The sequence below is a fragment of the Symsagittifera roscoffensis genome, chromosome 3 (assembly GCF_963678635.1).
Source record: "Symsagittifera roscoffensis chromosome 3, txSymRosc1.1, whole genome shotgun sequence".
Taxonomy (NCBI): domain Eukaryota; kingdom Metazoa; phylum Xenacoelomorpha; order Acoela; family Convolutidae; genus Symsagittifera; species Symsagittifera roscoffensis.
This window is the reverse complement of record NC_087064.1, coordinates 28,765,571-28,779,839: the sequence shown is the minus strand read 5'-3', so window position 1 is coordinate 28,779,839 and position 14,269 is coordinate 28,765,571. Positions and strand designations below refer to the sequence as shown.

Sequence of the window (14,269 nt, the reverse complement as noted above, 5' to 3'; positions counted from 1 at the left end):
CTTAGTTGTGATAGATGCCTTCTCTAGATATCTTCAAGTTTATCCATGCACCCATGCAGACTCTAAGGAAACTATTAAGCTCTTAGAGAAATACATCACAACATTTGGTATTCTGCAACAAATTATTCATGATAAGGGAAGTGCATTCATGAGTAATGACTTTGCTCATTGGTCCTCTGAATAGGGAATAACCCTGAGGCCAAGAACTACTTACTCGCCTTGGACTAACGGAAAAGTTGAAGTGCAGAATAAACTTTCGACATTTCTTGAGTACCTCAGGCTCAAACTGGTCTGAATTAACAAATAAATTTGCTTTTGCACATAACACCGCCATTAATTCAAGTACAGGTTACACTCCATATGAGATTGTCTTTGGCATAAAACCTCAGGTTCCCCTTAGCCTTAAATTAGGCCTCTACCGCGACCAAAACAAAAGATGTACCTCTGAATTTTGCGCTGGTCTCGAAAATCATGCTCATACCGAGCATAAGTCAAACAATGAGACCATAGATAGATTTCTAAAAAATCAAATTTCCGCCGAAATACTAAAAAGGGAAATTGATTTTAAGTTGATTTATAGTAACACCTATACCCATTGCCGCCGCATCACTAATAAAGCCCACATGTTCCGAAATCAATTTAAATTAGGACGGCCTATAAAAGAAGGCACAAAAGTGTTACTAGAAAATAGATCCAAACCACTATTGAAAAGTCAAAAGCTTTTAAATTTGAGATCTGGACCTTACACCGTAATTGAAAAAATCACGGAAGTAACATACGGAATTTAAAATGATTTCACTAACGAAAAAAAGATTTTCCACCGCAATCATATTGTTGAATACTTTCCTAAAGAACAACAAATGCCCAAGCTACTACAAGAGTACTCTAGTGATTTATTTTCAAGTGATTTTTATGATCATATATCAAATCATCAAATCGACTCTTTCAATAAACCTAAACAGGTTGAAAATCTACAATACCAGTTTTGGCCAGTAGTCAACAATGGTTATCAGCAAATGACTGATCATACCCCTACAAATGAGGATCAAAATAAAACCATTGTTCATGAACACTCATTAGATTCAGGCAGAGAAACCATGCATCTAAGAACTTTGTTCGATGCGACTGCGATTGACCAGAATCTTAGACCTATTCGAAGTTCAACCCCCTATCCTGTTGATAAAACCCCTAATCCTTCAACTAGTCAATCTAGTAGTTATGGCCACCGCCGCCTACCTAGCCGCAGTATAAGTCCTAATACTAGTCTCGCAAATGACTTTGACCGCCGCCACCAAAATATAACAACACAATATAATACTCCCCGTCCTCCTGATATCCCTCGTTTATTTGAATCATCAGAAAGTTTTACTGATGGAAAAAATATCCCTCATAGCTCTCAGGAAAGCTTCTATGAGAACACTCGATCCGCACCTGGATCACTTTCTGAGTCCAAAAAACCTAAACGGACAAATCGTCCTACAAACTTTTGTGGAACTACAATTCCATCTAGTTTAATTGGCAAATTTAAAAAGAAATAAAAACACTAAACCATTTATTTGGCCAAACTAAATTTTTTTTAGTTCTTTTTATTGGCCTTTTCTTTCTTTTTTTTTCTTTCCTTTTTTCTACTTTATAAATATTTCGTTTGTAACAAAAGCACAAAACACCAAAAATAACATATTAACGTAAATTTAAAAATAACTTTTATAAATATAAGACTTAATATCTGTGTACGATTTCACTAGTTTTACTGCCGCCATCTTTTCCAAATAGTTTTCCGCGGCCCTACTCAGGCTCCTCACTGCAAACTGCAGCGCTGAGTAAGGCCGCAACCAAGCTTGATATATCTACTCCAACATAATATCCAGCTCTATTTTTCTTCTAAACTCTTCCTCTGCCACTGGCTTTTTGAAGAATTCTTCTTGGAACTAAAACAAATTTATATAGTATTTCTATGTTGCCATGCCACTTGAATAAAAAAATTTTTTTTATTACTTCTAAAATTGGGTGTATTGTAAAACAAACTTACATCCTCCCCAAAGAATAAGGACAAAAAGTCCATTGTTTCTTGCGAAACCACATGGTTTCCACTCCATGGGCTCCGAAGTTTCTTCGCGAAGCACCTACTTTGTATTGAGCCAAGCTCAAATAGTTCATCGGTATTCAGGACCGGATACTTGAAGATGTAACTCCGGTCCATAAATATCATGAATTCCATGGGCGTTAGATTTGCACCCTTCTCGACTAAACCGTCGTAGATTTCCACCCTTCTCTCAACTTCCTTGTCCTCCAGCAAGGCTTCGTGTTTGAAATCTAACTCATCCCGCAAGTTCAAAAACTTCTCGGGGAAATCCACCAGATTGTCTTCAGGCTCAATATAACTCATTTTTTTAGGAAAGCAAAATTTTTAAAAAAAATACTGTGATAACAGATGAAGTTTAAACGGAAAGCAAACAAATGATGTTGCTTTTAGTCCTCTTTTATGAAGAGATGTTTTTTTCATTTTCCTCCTCCAATAAGGAAGGGGAATGCAGTTGTTAAAAATTAACATCGGCATAAACGAATAAAAAATCATTCCACTGCTAGATCTCAACAAATCAAAACTAAGTGGAAAAACCACGACATTAAACCAGAGTGGAAAAAACCACAACATTACAAAACGAATGGCGAAGGAATTACGACTTAAAAAGAGTCACTTCCGAAAGACGCCGAATAACAACGGCCAATCAGAGCTTAGATTTGCAAAAAAGCAAAAACAGCCTTTAAAAACTAACTGATATACAGTTGTTTTCATTCTTGCTCAACTTGACATCTTCCATTCAAAACCTCCTCTCTCTCCAAAAAATAAATCTGCTGAATTCCTCAACAAAAAATTGAAATCTAACTCAGATTTCCCATCACAAAAAATCCACAAAATGACAAATCCAAATAGTGAACTAGAGGAAGGTGAACTAATGGACCAAGATCCTGTTCTAACCACTCTCGAGGAAATGCTTAAAGTGAGTACTTTTAAAAATTCTTTTGCTATCATTCACCACCAAAAAATAAATTTGCAAAAAATTTATTTGGTTGGTCTTTTAACTCTAATAATACTTTCGAATCAAACCTCAGCATTTGATCCGAAAGAACAATTATATGCAAATACTGCAAATAATCTTCGGGTTGCTCATTATATTTGTCAACTAATGACTTCTAACAAAATGTTCTCTCTAAATAAAGTAGCACCTTGCAAAGTCCAACCAGAAAATATTAAAGTAGCCCATGCTTATGTTACTCTATATCCGAGACATTATCGCACAAAAGTAAATGCGACAATGTGTCGAATCAAACACCAATCAATGCGTTGGTTCTGCGATTCTTTTGATTCGAGTGGTATCGACGCTCGACAAAATATGATCACTACTGATCTCCATTTATCTGCCGATCAATGTAAATCGGCCGCCGACAGAGGCTATCTTAACCTAGGCTATGCTAGTATTGGAAATATTCCTTTCAAATTTAATGTTAAAACAGTAAGTAATGCCCATGCTGGCAAAGTTGACGGCAAACATCATAACGAATGTGATGGCCGTTCTTGGATTAAATTGAAACTTTTGAAACTTACATGCAAAATGTAACTCTGACTGTTAACCTCAAAGATGGATCAGTCAATAATTGGCAAAACATTCCTTTGCCCTGTCCAGTGTCTACAAATGGATGTGAAACAACATCCTTAGACGCTTTTGCTTATACTTGGGAAGAACCCAACAATTGCATTTTCACTGTTTTAAACAGATTTCCGGCTAAAATGATTCAAAACAAAGAATCATACTATATAATTAAAGGCGATTCTAGCCCGTCTATTCATTCTACCCATACAAGGGATTCTCAAAAATTTATGCTACAGGTCATAAATAAACCGCAATCTCTTTGTGGTCATCCCAGAATAGTGTATCCAACTTCATATGATTCACTTTTTATTGCATACAATGACGGTTTCAATATGGATACTGGAATCCAAGTTAAACCAACCCCAGAAACGGGAACTATTCATAATGCCGGCCAACCAAATTCTACTTTTCTCACATTAAGTGATGATTCGCCGCCACTCCAATTTTCAAGTCATCAAATTGACTACGAAGCTCATTTAGGAACCAAATTGGACTATATTCTTTTTTATAGCTTCTACATGCTCAGAACAGCCGAGTTAGCCCTTCTGCAAAATCAATGTGAGCTAGAACGCTCCTCAATATTAAATACTTTAACGCTTTTACTTGAAAGCCCACGTTTGGCTGGCTATATTCTAACCAAAAACCGCTCTATGTTCTTAGAGACCAATGGCAATGTTGCCTGGCTCTACCATTGTCCGAAATTAATTTTATTCACATTGCAATTAATGGATGAATGCTATAATCGCATTCCCATTATGTATAAGGAAAATATTCAGTTTGTCGATCCAATTACGCGACAAACTTTTCCGTCGGCAGATCTACAAGACTGCTCCGACAAACATTCAAATCTCTTTCAACTAGATGTTGATGATGATAAGTCCTGGATTGAATTAACTCCTCAAATTACAAGGGTTACAGGACCATATCTCTTTAAACCAAAAGAGATAATTCAAAAGATTAAGCATTCTCTAGCCTCTAGCCAAGGCGCTTCAATCTACACTTATGCTCAAATGCAAAAATTCTGGAATATGATTTCCGATAATTCAGAGATGAAAGGAATACTGCAAAAAGTATCCAGGTCTTTTCTAAATGCTAAAAAAATTCTTTTCAAGAACTCATACAGCCCACTAGGCTCTTCCCAAACAATCTATTTGGACTATCTCATCTCTCCAAATTTTTGGAAAAACGAATACACCCGTATATTCGGGAAAGTACAATACTATTTAGAAAAATGCGGAATAGTCTTCGCTTCTTTTCTATTTGTGAAATTCATACTAGATTGCCTAGTATTGATAATAAAGGCTATGCATATTCACAAAATCACCGGCCGCTCACTACACTTTGGCAAAGTATTGCTTGCCGCTTCATATAATATACTTTTCACTTCCATAGTGACCTCAATTTTCACTCAAGATGAGCAAACTGAAAAAATAGAACAAGAATGTGATCAGAAAAAACAAGCCCCTCTTTTAGAGGAAATTGATAAAATAAACCAGGATCGCATGTATCCTCACATCCAATTAACAAGTTTTGAGAGAAGAACTCAAAACTTGGATCACCCAACAAACCCAGTCTAATAAAAAATTCTACTGTTCTAGGATATACCAAATGATTCAACTATGGACGCATCACTTGATGACGACTTGAGAGATTTTGAGGATCTTCTCTCACTCCTGCCACCAACCGATCCACTGGACTCGCAGATTTCAGCACTCACTCAACAACCAACTGTTTCTACTACTACAACACCCACTGCAAAGCCGACCTCAACACGATCCTTCGTTGAGCCACTACTTCAAACCAGTTCAGCTGTCCCGATAACTACAGCATCACAGCCACCACCCCTAAAAATGTCACCCCCTGATTTTAAAGTACCCCTGGTTCCCTCGAATTCTAAAATTAAAAAACGGACCCAGATTGTAAGACCATATAAGATACTAACGGCAAATACGCCGGTATCAACTTCTCATTGTCCAATGACCATTAGGCGACAGCCCTTGCACCCCACTGAATTAAACACTAAATTACATATTCAGTTAGAAAGGGAACGATACATTAATTCTAAAAGCAATCCTGGCTTCGATATGGATCTCAAATATGCTTTGAATCCATTAATCAATCGTTTTAAATTAGAAGCCTATCACCCTATAAAAAAAATGTATTCCATAACTAATTCCCTTCTTGAATATCAAAAAATCTATGTCCCAGCAAAATATCTGACAGCAAAATTACAAACCCCCCAGTTAGATGACTATACTGAGCAAATTCAGCGCAGTCATATCCATGAAACGCATCAAATCCGGGAGCTGAAAAAGCAAATCCACTATTTGAAAACAAAAAATCACCAACTTATAGCCCGGTAAAAATTTATCCTTTAATTTAAACATTTACTCTTTCGCTTTATATAGCTATGTAGTATAGCTATTAATTTCCTTCTCAACAATTTTGACTTTTATAAAAAACAAAAAACACAAAAAATACCCCCTTTGTATGAACCAGCCCTCCCCTTATTACGCGTTTGGACAGACTTCACATACTTCAGGAAGAAAAGGAGACTTCGGAAAAAGAATGTTTAAGGAATAAAACTAACCTTCAAACTTTTGAGAAACAAATAATTTTGATGTATTTAATTTTATAGTTAAATCCCTTGGTTGTGTAAACTCTATTTTGATTTATAAATGTAACTGATGTGTTTATATTCATTCAAGCCTGACTCAAAGTATCAGTTGTTCAAAAACATCTGCTACCTGTAATACCAACAAACTATTGAACCAACTTTATGAGATTGAAAGAAAAAGCTTCGATCGATCAATAATTACCCCACTATTCAAGTGAAAGTAATAAAAATGAAAGTTTCAGTTTTTTCCCTCTCCAAATAGGAAGATGGATATGTTCTGATTTCAAATAGAAACAGAAACATGAATTATTTTATTGCGTTCACAAAATGTGACGCCGCCGCCACCACCAAACAAATATGTTTTTATTCCCTTGCAAAAGGAAGGGAAATGCTATTGGAATAATTCGTATAACGTTTTAAGCATTGAGAATTGAAACGACTATTCTCATTCAATACGAATAATAACGATTCCTCTCGTAAAGTACGAGCATACGAAACCTTCTTCTTGTAAAATACGAATGTACGAATAAAGAATACGAAGTTAAAAGAAACTTCTCATTTGATACGAAAAGTGGCGTGATTTCCCCCAATTGAGTATAAATAGAAGCTCAAAACTACGGGAATTCATTCCAACAACTTCTCTTCTACCACCACCACCACTCTCCTCAGCCACCCCAACCCTTCTCTAAAATAATATTCAATCTCAGAGAAAAATATCTCCTATTTCACCGTAAAAATTAAATATTGATTTAAAAGGCAACTTGTTGTAAATTTATATTAACTTCTTTTTTAATAAAATATTTCTGAGTGAATTTTAGATTTATTTTCTAAGATAGAAAGTAGTAAGGATTCTTTTTTTCTAGCAAGTGTTTTGTTCGACGTGAATAGTATTGTTAGCGTAATAAGTGGCTTTCATGCTTGCGCGTCAGATCCTTATATCTGCTTCCGTTTGTTCTAATGAGATTTTTCTTAGCAACGGTGTGATTTCATAAGTTAGTTATTTGAAATTTGTCTGAAAATACTGAATGATAAGGATGTTTTGTTTCTCAGTTTTCAATTTTCCGTTTCAACAAAAAAGGCACAAATTCTCATGTGCTAGGCAACATTGAAAGCGCACTTTAATTTAAACTTTTTTTTCAATATGGCGCTTTTGAAACATTGTGAATCCAAATCTGATGTAGTCATTGAAAGTTTGTAAACCGAATTTTATACACGAGTAATAGGATCTCTCGATCAGTTTTGAACACAATTCTATTTTTCTCGAATCAATATGCGAATAAATTTATTTGAATGGCGGGCTATCTGCAACTTTTTTTTTGGATCCTAGTTGAGATTTTTCAGTTCAAACTATAACTTATTCTTAGAGACCGCTCGAATTGCATAAGTTCGACAAAAATAAATTTTTAACAAAAAATATATCTACTATCATACATTTGAAAGTTATATTTCTCAAAAGACGAAAGAAAATAAATAATTCTTTCAAATTGAAACTTGCAGTTCTGAGAAACAGAAAACTGGAGAAATTAGACAACAAACAAGCAAATGAAATTTTGGATCAAGTTAACACTCCCTCCAAATAGATCAAGTTAAAATCCTCCATCCCAGCGTTCAATTAAAAATAAATTTTCTAAGCGCTGCGTGTAAAATGGGATCAATTGAGCAATCTCCCTCCCCCCCCCCCGTAATCACAAATTGAGCTATCTCCCCCCAAGCAAAAACGGCAAACCGCCCCATAAAAAGACATCAGAAAAAGCTAGTAGATAGTTGATTTGTTCGTAGCACGCACTCAATTGACCGTCTGAAGTTCATTTTAAATGAGTATCGAGAAAATCTTTAAAAAAATCGAGTTTTATTATTTTTTAAATTGTTGCAAATTTTTGTTTAGGCGATCATTGCCTCATCGAGGTATGCGACTTACCAGGGTTCATGCTCTAGCTTCTATCTGAATATCAAACACTGCTCTCCGCGGCATCTTATTATTGTAAGCAATACATTTTTCCTTGAATTGAGTAAATTTTGGGTATCAAGGTTTAGCAATTACTTCCGAGTCTGAAAACGCATTTTTTAACGATCAATCTTACTTTGAGTGTTTTCATTGTCACAGTACCTTACATGGTAAACAGACCAGTTTTAACAATCAACAGTCGATTTTCGCAACAACGTTAATCTGCAAGAAAGAACATCTGAGCTTATAAAAGTGGTCTCACTCAAAAGCACTGTTGCCTCATTAAAGTTTCACACCGCCTGAACATCTTTCGCTTCTTCGCTTAGTTCAAAATTTTCAAGCCGCGGATTGGAAAAACTTACCGCAGATGATTCAAACTCTGGCATTTTTAGAGCCGGACTTAGCAGTTAAGTTGTCGCAATCAATTGACACATTTGCTATTTGCTATCGACCGGCCTATCAAATATTGACACCTACACTCATTTGCTCTCGGCAGATGTTCTTTAAAATTTTCTAAGCAAGTTGGAACCTGATCTAAACTACATTTTATGATTGGATAAATTAGATATTTTACCACTGTAAAGTATATAATATTAACCAATCATGATCCATCTAACTAACAATCCACTTATTTGTAAGTGCTGAAATTACTTGTAATTTCAGCACCAGAGAGATTTGAATTTAACTTAGAAATTAGTTGCCTCTCCAAAGGAACTTCAGCAGCCGCAATAAACCAGTATACCCTAGATCCATTGAGCCTAGCAGAGACTAGTTAAACAACCTGAGACTAGATAGTATAAGAGTAAGATTAGGATCGGTATTAGACTAAGAAGTTGCACGAATCTATCCGGCCGAAAATAAGATAGCGTGACGAGCAGACGGTGTACCCTATCCGAAATTACTCTATGAGTTAACCACAACGGTTCTAACTCAAAGTTTCAAACTAAGTTTTAAGCTTGAAAAGTCACAGCGTGATATATTTTGATTTCATACTTTTTCTACGTACTTCGATAAGACTTCATTACATGTAATTTACTCTTGTGCTCCTTTTGAAAAAAGAATCGAGAAAATGATCAAATGGCTAGTGATTATACTGGTCCTTTTGTCGCTGCAAAATCACTTCGGAGAACTCACAGAAGCTGAAAACTTCATTGAAGATCAGATAACAGGCAAGATTGACATCGAGTCTGGTTTGTATTTGAAATGTTGGGTTTATAAAAACTATGTTTAAAGTTTTTCTTGCTATTCTTTTTCAGGGGGAATGGCAGTGAGCAGTGCAACGTCCTATCCGTTTTATGTCTACGTTCGAGTGTATGTTATTATCAATTTATGGCGTTTGGGCCCAAGTGAAAGTTGCCCCACCCTCCCCATATCGACCAAGTGAACTTTCTCCCTCCCCCAGCCAAATATAAGTCACACTTTTTAACCAGGAAATTTTGACGGATTTTTTTCAAATCAATCAAAAAAAAATTGCTGTCCTGAGCTCAAATTAGAAAAATATTTCACCTGTGATCGTTTTTCATAAATTTATGGGGGTTTAAAATTTGCCAATTTAAATAGACATCGTTTTGGATTTTTCAAGAGTCGATGAAAGTAGTTCAGACCTTTATATACACTAGTGGACAAAAAAGCTTCAAATTTAGTTTTTCAATCACTAAAAAGCCAGTTTTCAATGTCAATTTTGGACAACATTTCAGTCGAAATTCAGTAAAATATTAACATATTACCAAAGCATATGATCAGCGCTACCTTTTCTTGCGACTATTAATATTTGGTTTCAATTACTTATCAATGTAATCCGGGTCTGAAAAGGCCAGTTTTCTTCATCTGCACTAGGTTCTGCATCGTAGTGAATTCTTTCGTGAATAAAAAAAGCAAGTTCAGGTTTTTTCTTTAAAATGCCTGTTTTCAATCTCCATTGTGGACAACATCTGCTTCGAAGTTCAGTAAAATTTCTTTATAGACCCAGAGCAAATAATCAGAACTACCCTTTATGAGATTAACAAAATTTGTTTTGAAAGACTTAGCAGTGCTTTCTGGGTCTAAAAATGCCGGTTTTTACCATCTGCATTAAGTTTTGCATCGAAGTGAACTCTTTCTAGAATAAGCGGAGAATAAAAAATGTTCATGCAAGGTGAAACATTCTGAGCGATAAAAATGGTTTGCTCAGAGTGAAAACGTCACTTAATTAAGCTGTTTCTTACAATTTCACCAGTTTTGAAACACTTTTTGCAGATGATGGCTTTTTCATACCATGAAAAACAAAAAAAAATGGTAAGTCTTCGAAACCAAATTTTGTTCGTTTGATAGAGAGTAGCTCTGATCATTTGCTCTTGGTCTATTTAAAAAATTTAGTTTAAATTGCCAGTGAATGTTATTCAAAATCACCTTCGACCACAGGCATTTTCGAGGGAAAAACCCTGATTTTATGCTTACTTTTGTCCACTAGTGTTTTACCTTAGATATAGAACGAGACATATATTTTTCTAATTTCCCATCATTAAACCACTCGATTCATGTTTGTGGTAATCAAGAAAAAAAACAATTTGAAAAACAAGAAACTGTTTTCACCCTAATAACTATCTTCTATGCCACGAAATCTTATCTACATTTTTTCAAAAAAATATTTGAGACCGTGCACAAGACAAAACTCAATAAAAAACAAAAATAACAAGATCACTTTGACATTTTATGTACTATCTGGCTTGAAAGTTTTCAAAAAAATTTCATCTAAGGTAAGTTTTAAATGGTTTAAAACATATGAATAGCAATTTTTCTTCAGTAAAACTGTTTCAGTTAGAATCAAAATTTGTTGTTTTCAGTTGCGAAATGAAAAATTTTCTTAGTGAAAATTTTTTTATGAGCTTTTTCAAGAGAAACGCTTGTTTGCATTACTCTCTTTCTCCGATATATGGGTAAATTGGGTAAATATTTCTCTGAGGTTTGAAATAGAAAAGTATCAGTGAGTGCAGAGCTTTTCATACCATGCACTTTTCATACCATTTCATACCTTTACATACCATGGAAAAGTATCAGTGAGTGCAGAGCTTTTCATACCAGAGCTTTTCATACCATTCTGTTTTGACCAAATTAATTTCAAAAAATCTATAAAAAATTTCGAGATGAACACTTTAGCCTGAAAGATGACAACTCGTACTCCAGCTGTGGAGGCACGATCGTCAGCAAGCACTTCGTCATAACAGCAGCGCACTGTGTAAACAACGAGGACTCTAAATCCAACGGAAAAGGTAACAAATTAACTCATCCATGCATCTCTTTTATTTTAGATTTTTTTTACCCGGGCATTTGAGGATTTAACCATTGCCATATAGAACCACTTGTCCAAGAAGGCAAAAGCCTTGATACAGCAAAAAACTGAATTCGTCTGTTTTAGAATGGTGGGACCCGCAATCTATTTTCGTTATATCAGGTTCGTACTATGAAAGCGCTCTGACGCAATTGTGCGAGCGAATTTATTTTCCTAAGGATCCGTTTTGGTATTAAATTACCTCAAATTGACTTGCTTATTTTGAAAACTGATTTTGAAGGCTAACTTTGCAATGAGATTAAGTTCAACTTTTTCAAATTTTTTAAGAAAATGTGAATCTTATGTAAACACCATTAATGTGACAACTTTAAATAAATTAAATTTAGATAAAACTAGTTTAGGTAGCCTTACTTTTGACATCGACCACGAAGAGTCGCATTCTAAGAAGTACTTGGTACAACACTACTACCGCTTTAAGAACTTCGATCCAAATGTAGACTTGACTCATGGATATGATATTGTGGCACTTAAGCTCAAGGAAGAAATCAGCTTCGACAACTATCGACAGAAACTGAATCCATGTCAAGGCAAAGTGGGCTCCAAGGATGTGGACGACAATCAAGTATGGGCCGTTGGATTTGGATACACCGACAGCCATGGAACTAGACCAGACAAGCTAATGGCAAGTATTTTCCACTTTAAACATGGCTCCTGAGTTCCATGCATCTTTGAAGCCCTGCTAAGGTCTCAAAGAAACTCCAAACTTAATGATATTCCAAACTTCTTCATAATTTTTTCCTGGAAATTTTCAGAATTTGTTCAAGGTTTGATAAAGATTGCAAAAATTTTTGAACATATTTCTGTGCAACCTTGAAAGGTCTGCTGTAGATTCTACTTATTGTTTTCACTCGTAAATGTTACTTTGGGGTAATTTATTGGGTTTCAGGAGGTTCAGCTGAACGAAGTGGAAAATTCAGTCTGTATAAATACGTACAGTAGTTCGCCAACTCCGCCTGAAGGCAGTCAAATTTGCACAAAGGATTCTTCTGGAAAAGACACATGTCAAGGTAAGTCAGAAACTATCATTCCTTGTGTTCAATATAATTTTTGTTCGAAGCGTGCATGCAGGAAAACAGATCCGTTTTTCTCAATTTATTGCAACGCATCTATTTAGAGACAACTTGCACCAGAGTATCTTCTTCATGGTCGCATTGAAGATAATTTATTTAGAAAATTTTGTATTTATTTAGAGGAACTTTGTATTCGGGTGTTTCAGTTTTTTTGTTTTCCACGCAAAATCAGCTCTAAAAATAATCATAACACTGGGTTGTGTGATATATCATATTAAATCCCTTTCAGTCATGATTCGAACAACATTGGTTTTCCAAGTGTTGAGAAAAACCGGTTTGAAATTTTTTGATTTTTTGTCTAATTTCGAGCGAGTGAAGAGGTTTATATTTGCTTATTTATGCTTATTTCAAGAATTGAAAATTTAATTTTTCTTGGATGAAGTTAGTTTTTGGAGTTTTTAGCTTCATCTTATTAATCAGAAACTTCAAAAATTTGGGAAAAAAAATTTGAAAAATTAAAAAATATAATAATTTTTTAACTTTTTTCTCGTTTTTCTTGTTATTTGTCCTCAAAAATTGTTTCCAATTTGCATATTTTACAATGACTGACGAAAATGCCTAAGCTCTACTTTTTTAATCAGATTCCTTTATCACACCACGCCGAAAAAACGACCCTAATTTGAAAAAATAATTTTGTTGTAATTTTTTAAGACTGGTCGGAATATTCTGTGCTACTTGCACAGTAGCCGGCTATCCTTGCTACAAATATGGGCTCTTTTCTAGTTTTCCTACCCTCAAAAACACAATAGAAAATAGTCAAAAAATTGCTCATACGGTCTTTACACGTTAAAAACTTGGGATATGTCAGTTTAAATAGGCTTTCAAACGAATGTCAAAAACAAAGGTGGGGAAAAGAAAAAGAGACCAAAAATGCAAGTAATCTATCGAGATCTAATAACTTATTTGCTTTCAAGGAGACAGCGGCGGCCCAATATTTTTGGTTAAACCCGGAACTAAAAAGGCCATATGTCATTACGGAGTGGTAAGCTATGGCCCAGGAAAAGACAAATGTGGCAAAGACGATCCCTCTGCTGCATCCAGAGTCAACTACTACATCAACATGTTCGACATTGCACACGACAAAGTCACGAAAGACACTGTCAAAGTCAAATTCGGATACAAACCGAGAAATGCAAAGGAATTTGCATGTATGGTTCAACTGGCGACGAGTCTAAAAACGTTTTCCGGTGTTGTGTTCATGTCCATGATAGCTAAATAACAGTTATAATTTATATTTACATCAAATGATAAAAATAGGACTGTAATTTGTAGAAATTAATTAGAAACGGCATATTAGCGTATAAAATCATCTAGCCATATAATTGATCAACACAAGTATGATGAAAAGTGATTATGAAACATTTAAAATATTAGATGTAATATCAGTAGAATATCGTAACAAATATAATACAACTTTATCCGTTTTTTTCGATTGCTTGAGTCTCAACTAAAAAAAATTGATTTCCAAGAAAGGGCATGGCGACAATTCGTCGCAAGCGATAATTCATCGCAAGCGACCATTCGTAGCATTTGTAAAAAAAAAAAACTACTATTCGCAGCACGCCACGACTCGTAGCAAGCGAAAATTATTAGTGGTAGAAGCTTTGATCAGATCAAAAGAAATTAGACGAAAAGATTAAATTAAAGAACAAAGAAACT

At 35.0% G+C, this 14,269-nt stretch overlaps 2 protein-coding genes across 3 annotated transcripts in view; one reads left to right on the top strand and one right to left on the bottom strand.

Moving 5' to 3' along the window:
- Positions 1-14,269, bottom strand: part of LOC134841404 (endothelial differentiation-related factor 1 homolog) — a 176,569-nt gene that overhangs the window by 87,824 nt on the left and 74,476 nt on the right. The gene's annotated exons all lie outside the window — the stretch shown is intronic.
- Positions 9,282-13,829, top strand: LOC134841653 (mite allergen Der f 3-like). The gene is made up of 6 exons (XM_063857687.1): positions 9,282-9,402; positions 9,469-9,523; positions 11,348-11,460; positions 11,867-12,162; positions 12,427-12,547; positions 13,525-13,829. Exons 1-6 carry the CDS (start codon positions 9,282-9,284, stop codon positions 13,827-13,829), a joined length of 1,011 nt encoding a protein of 336 aa, XP_063713757.1.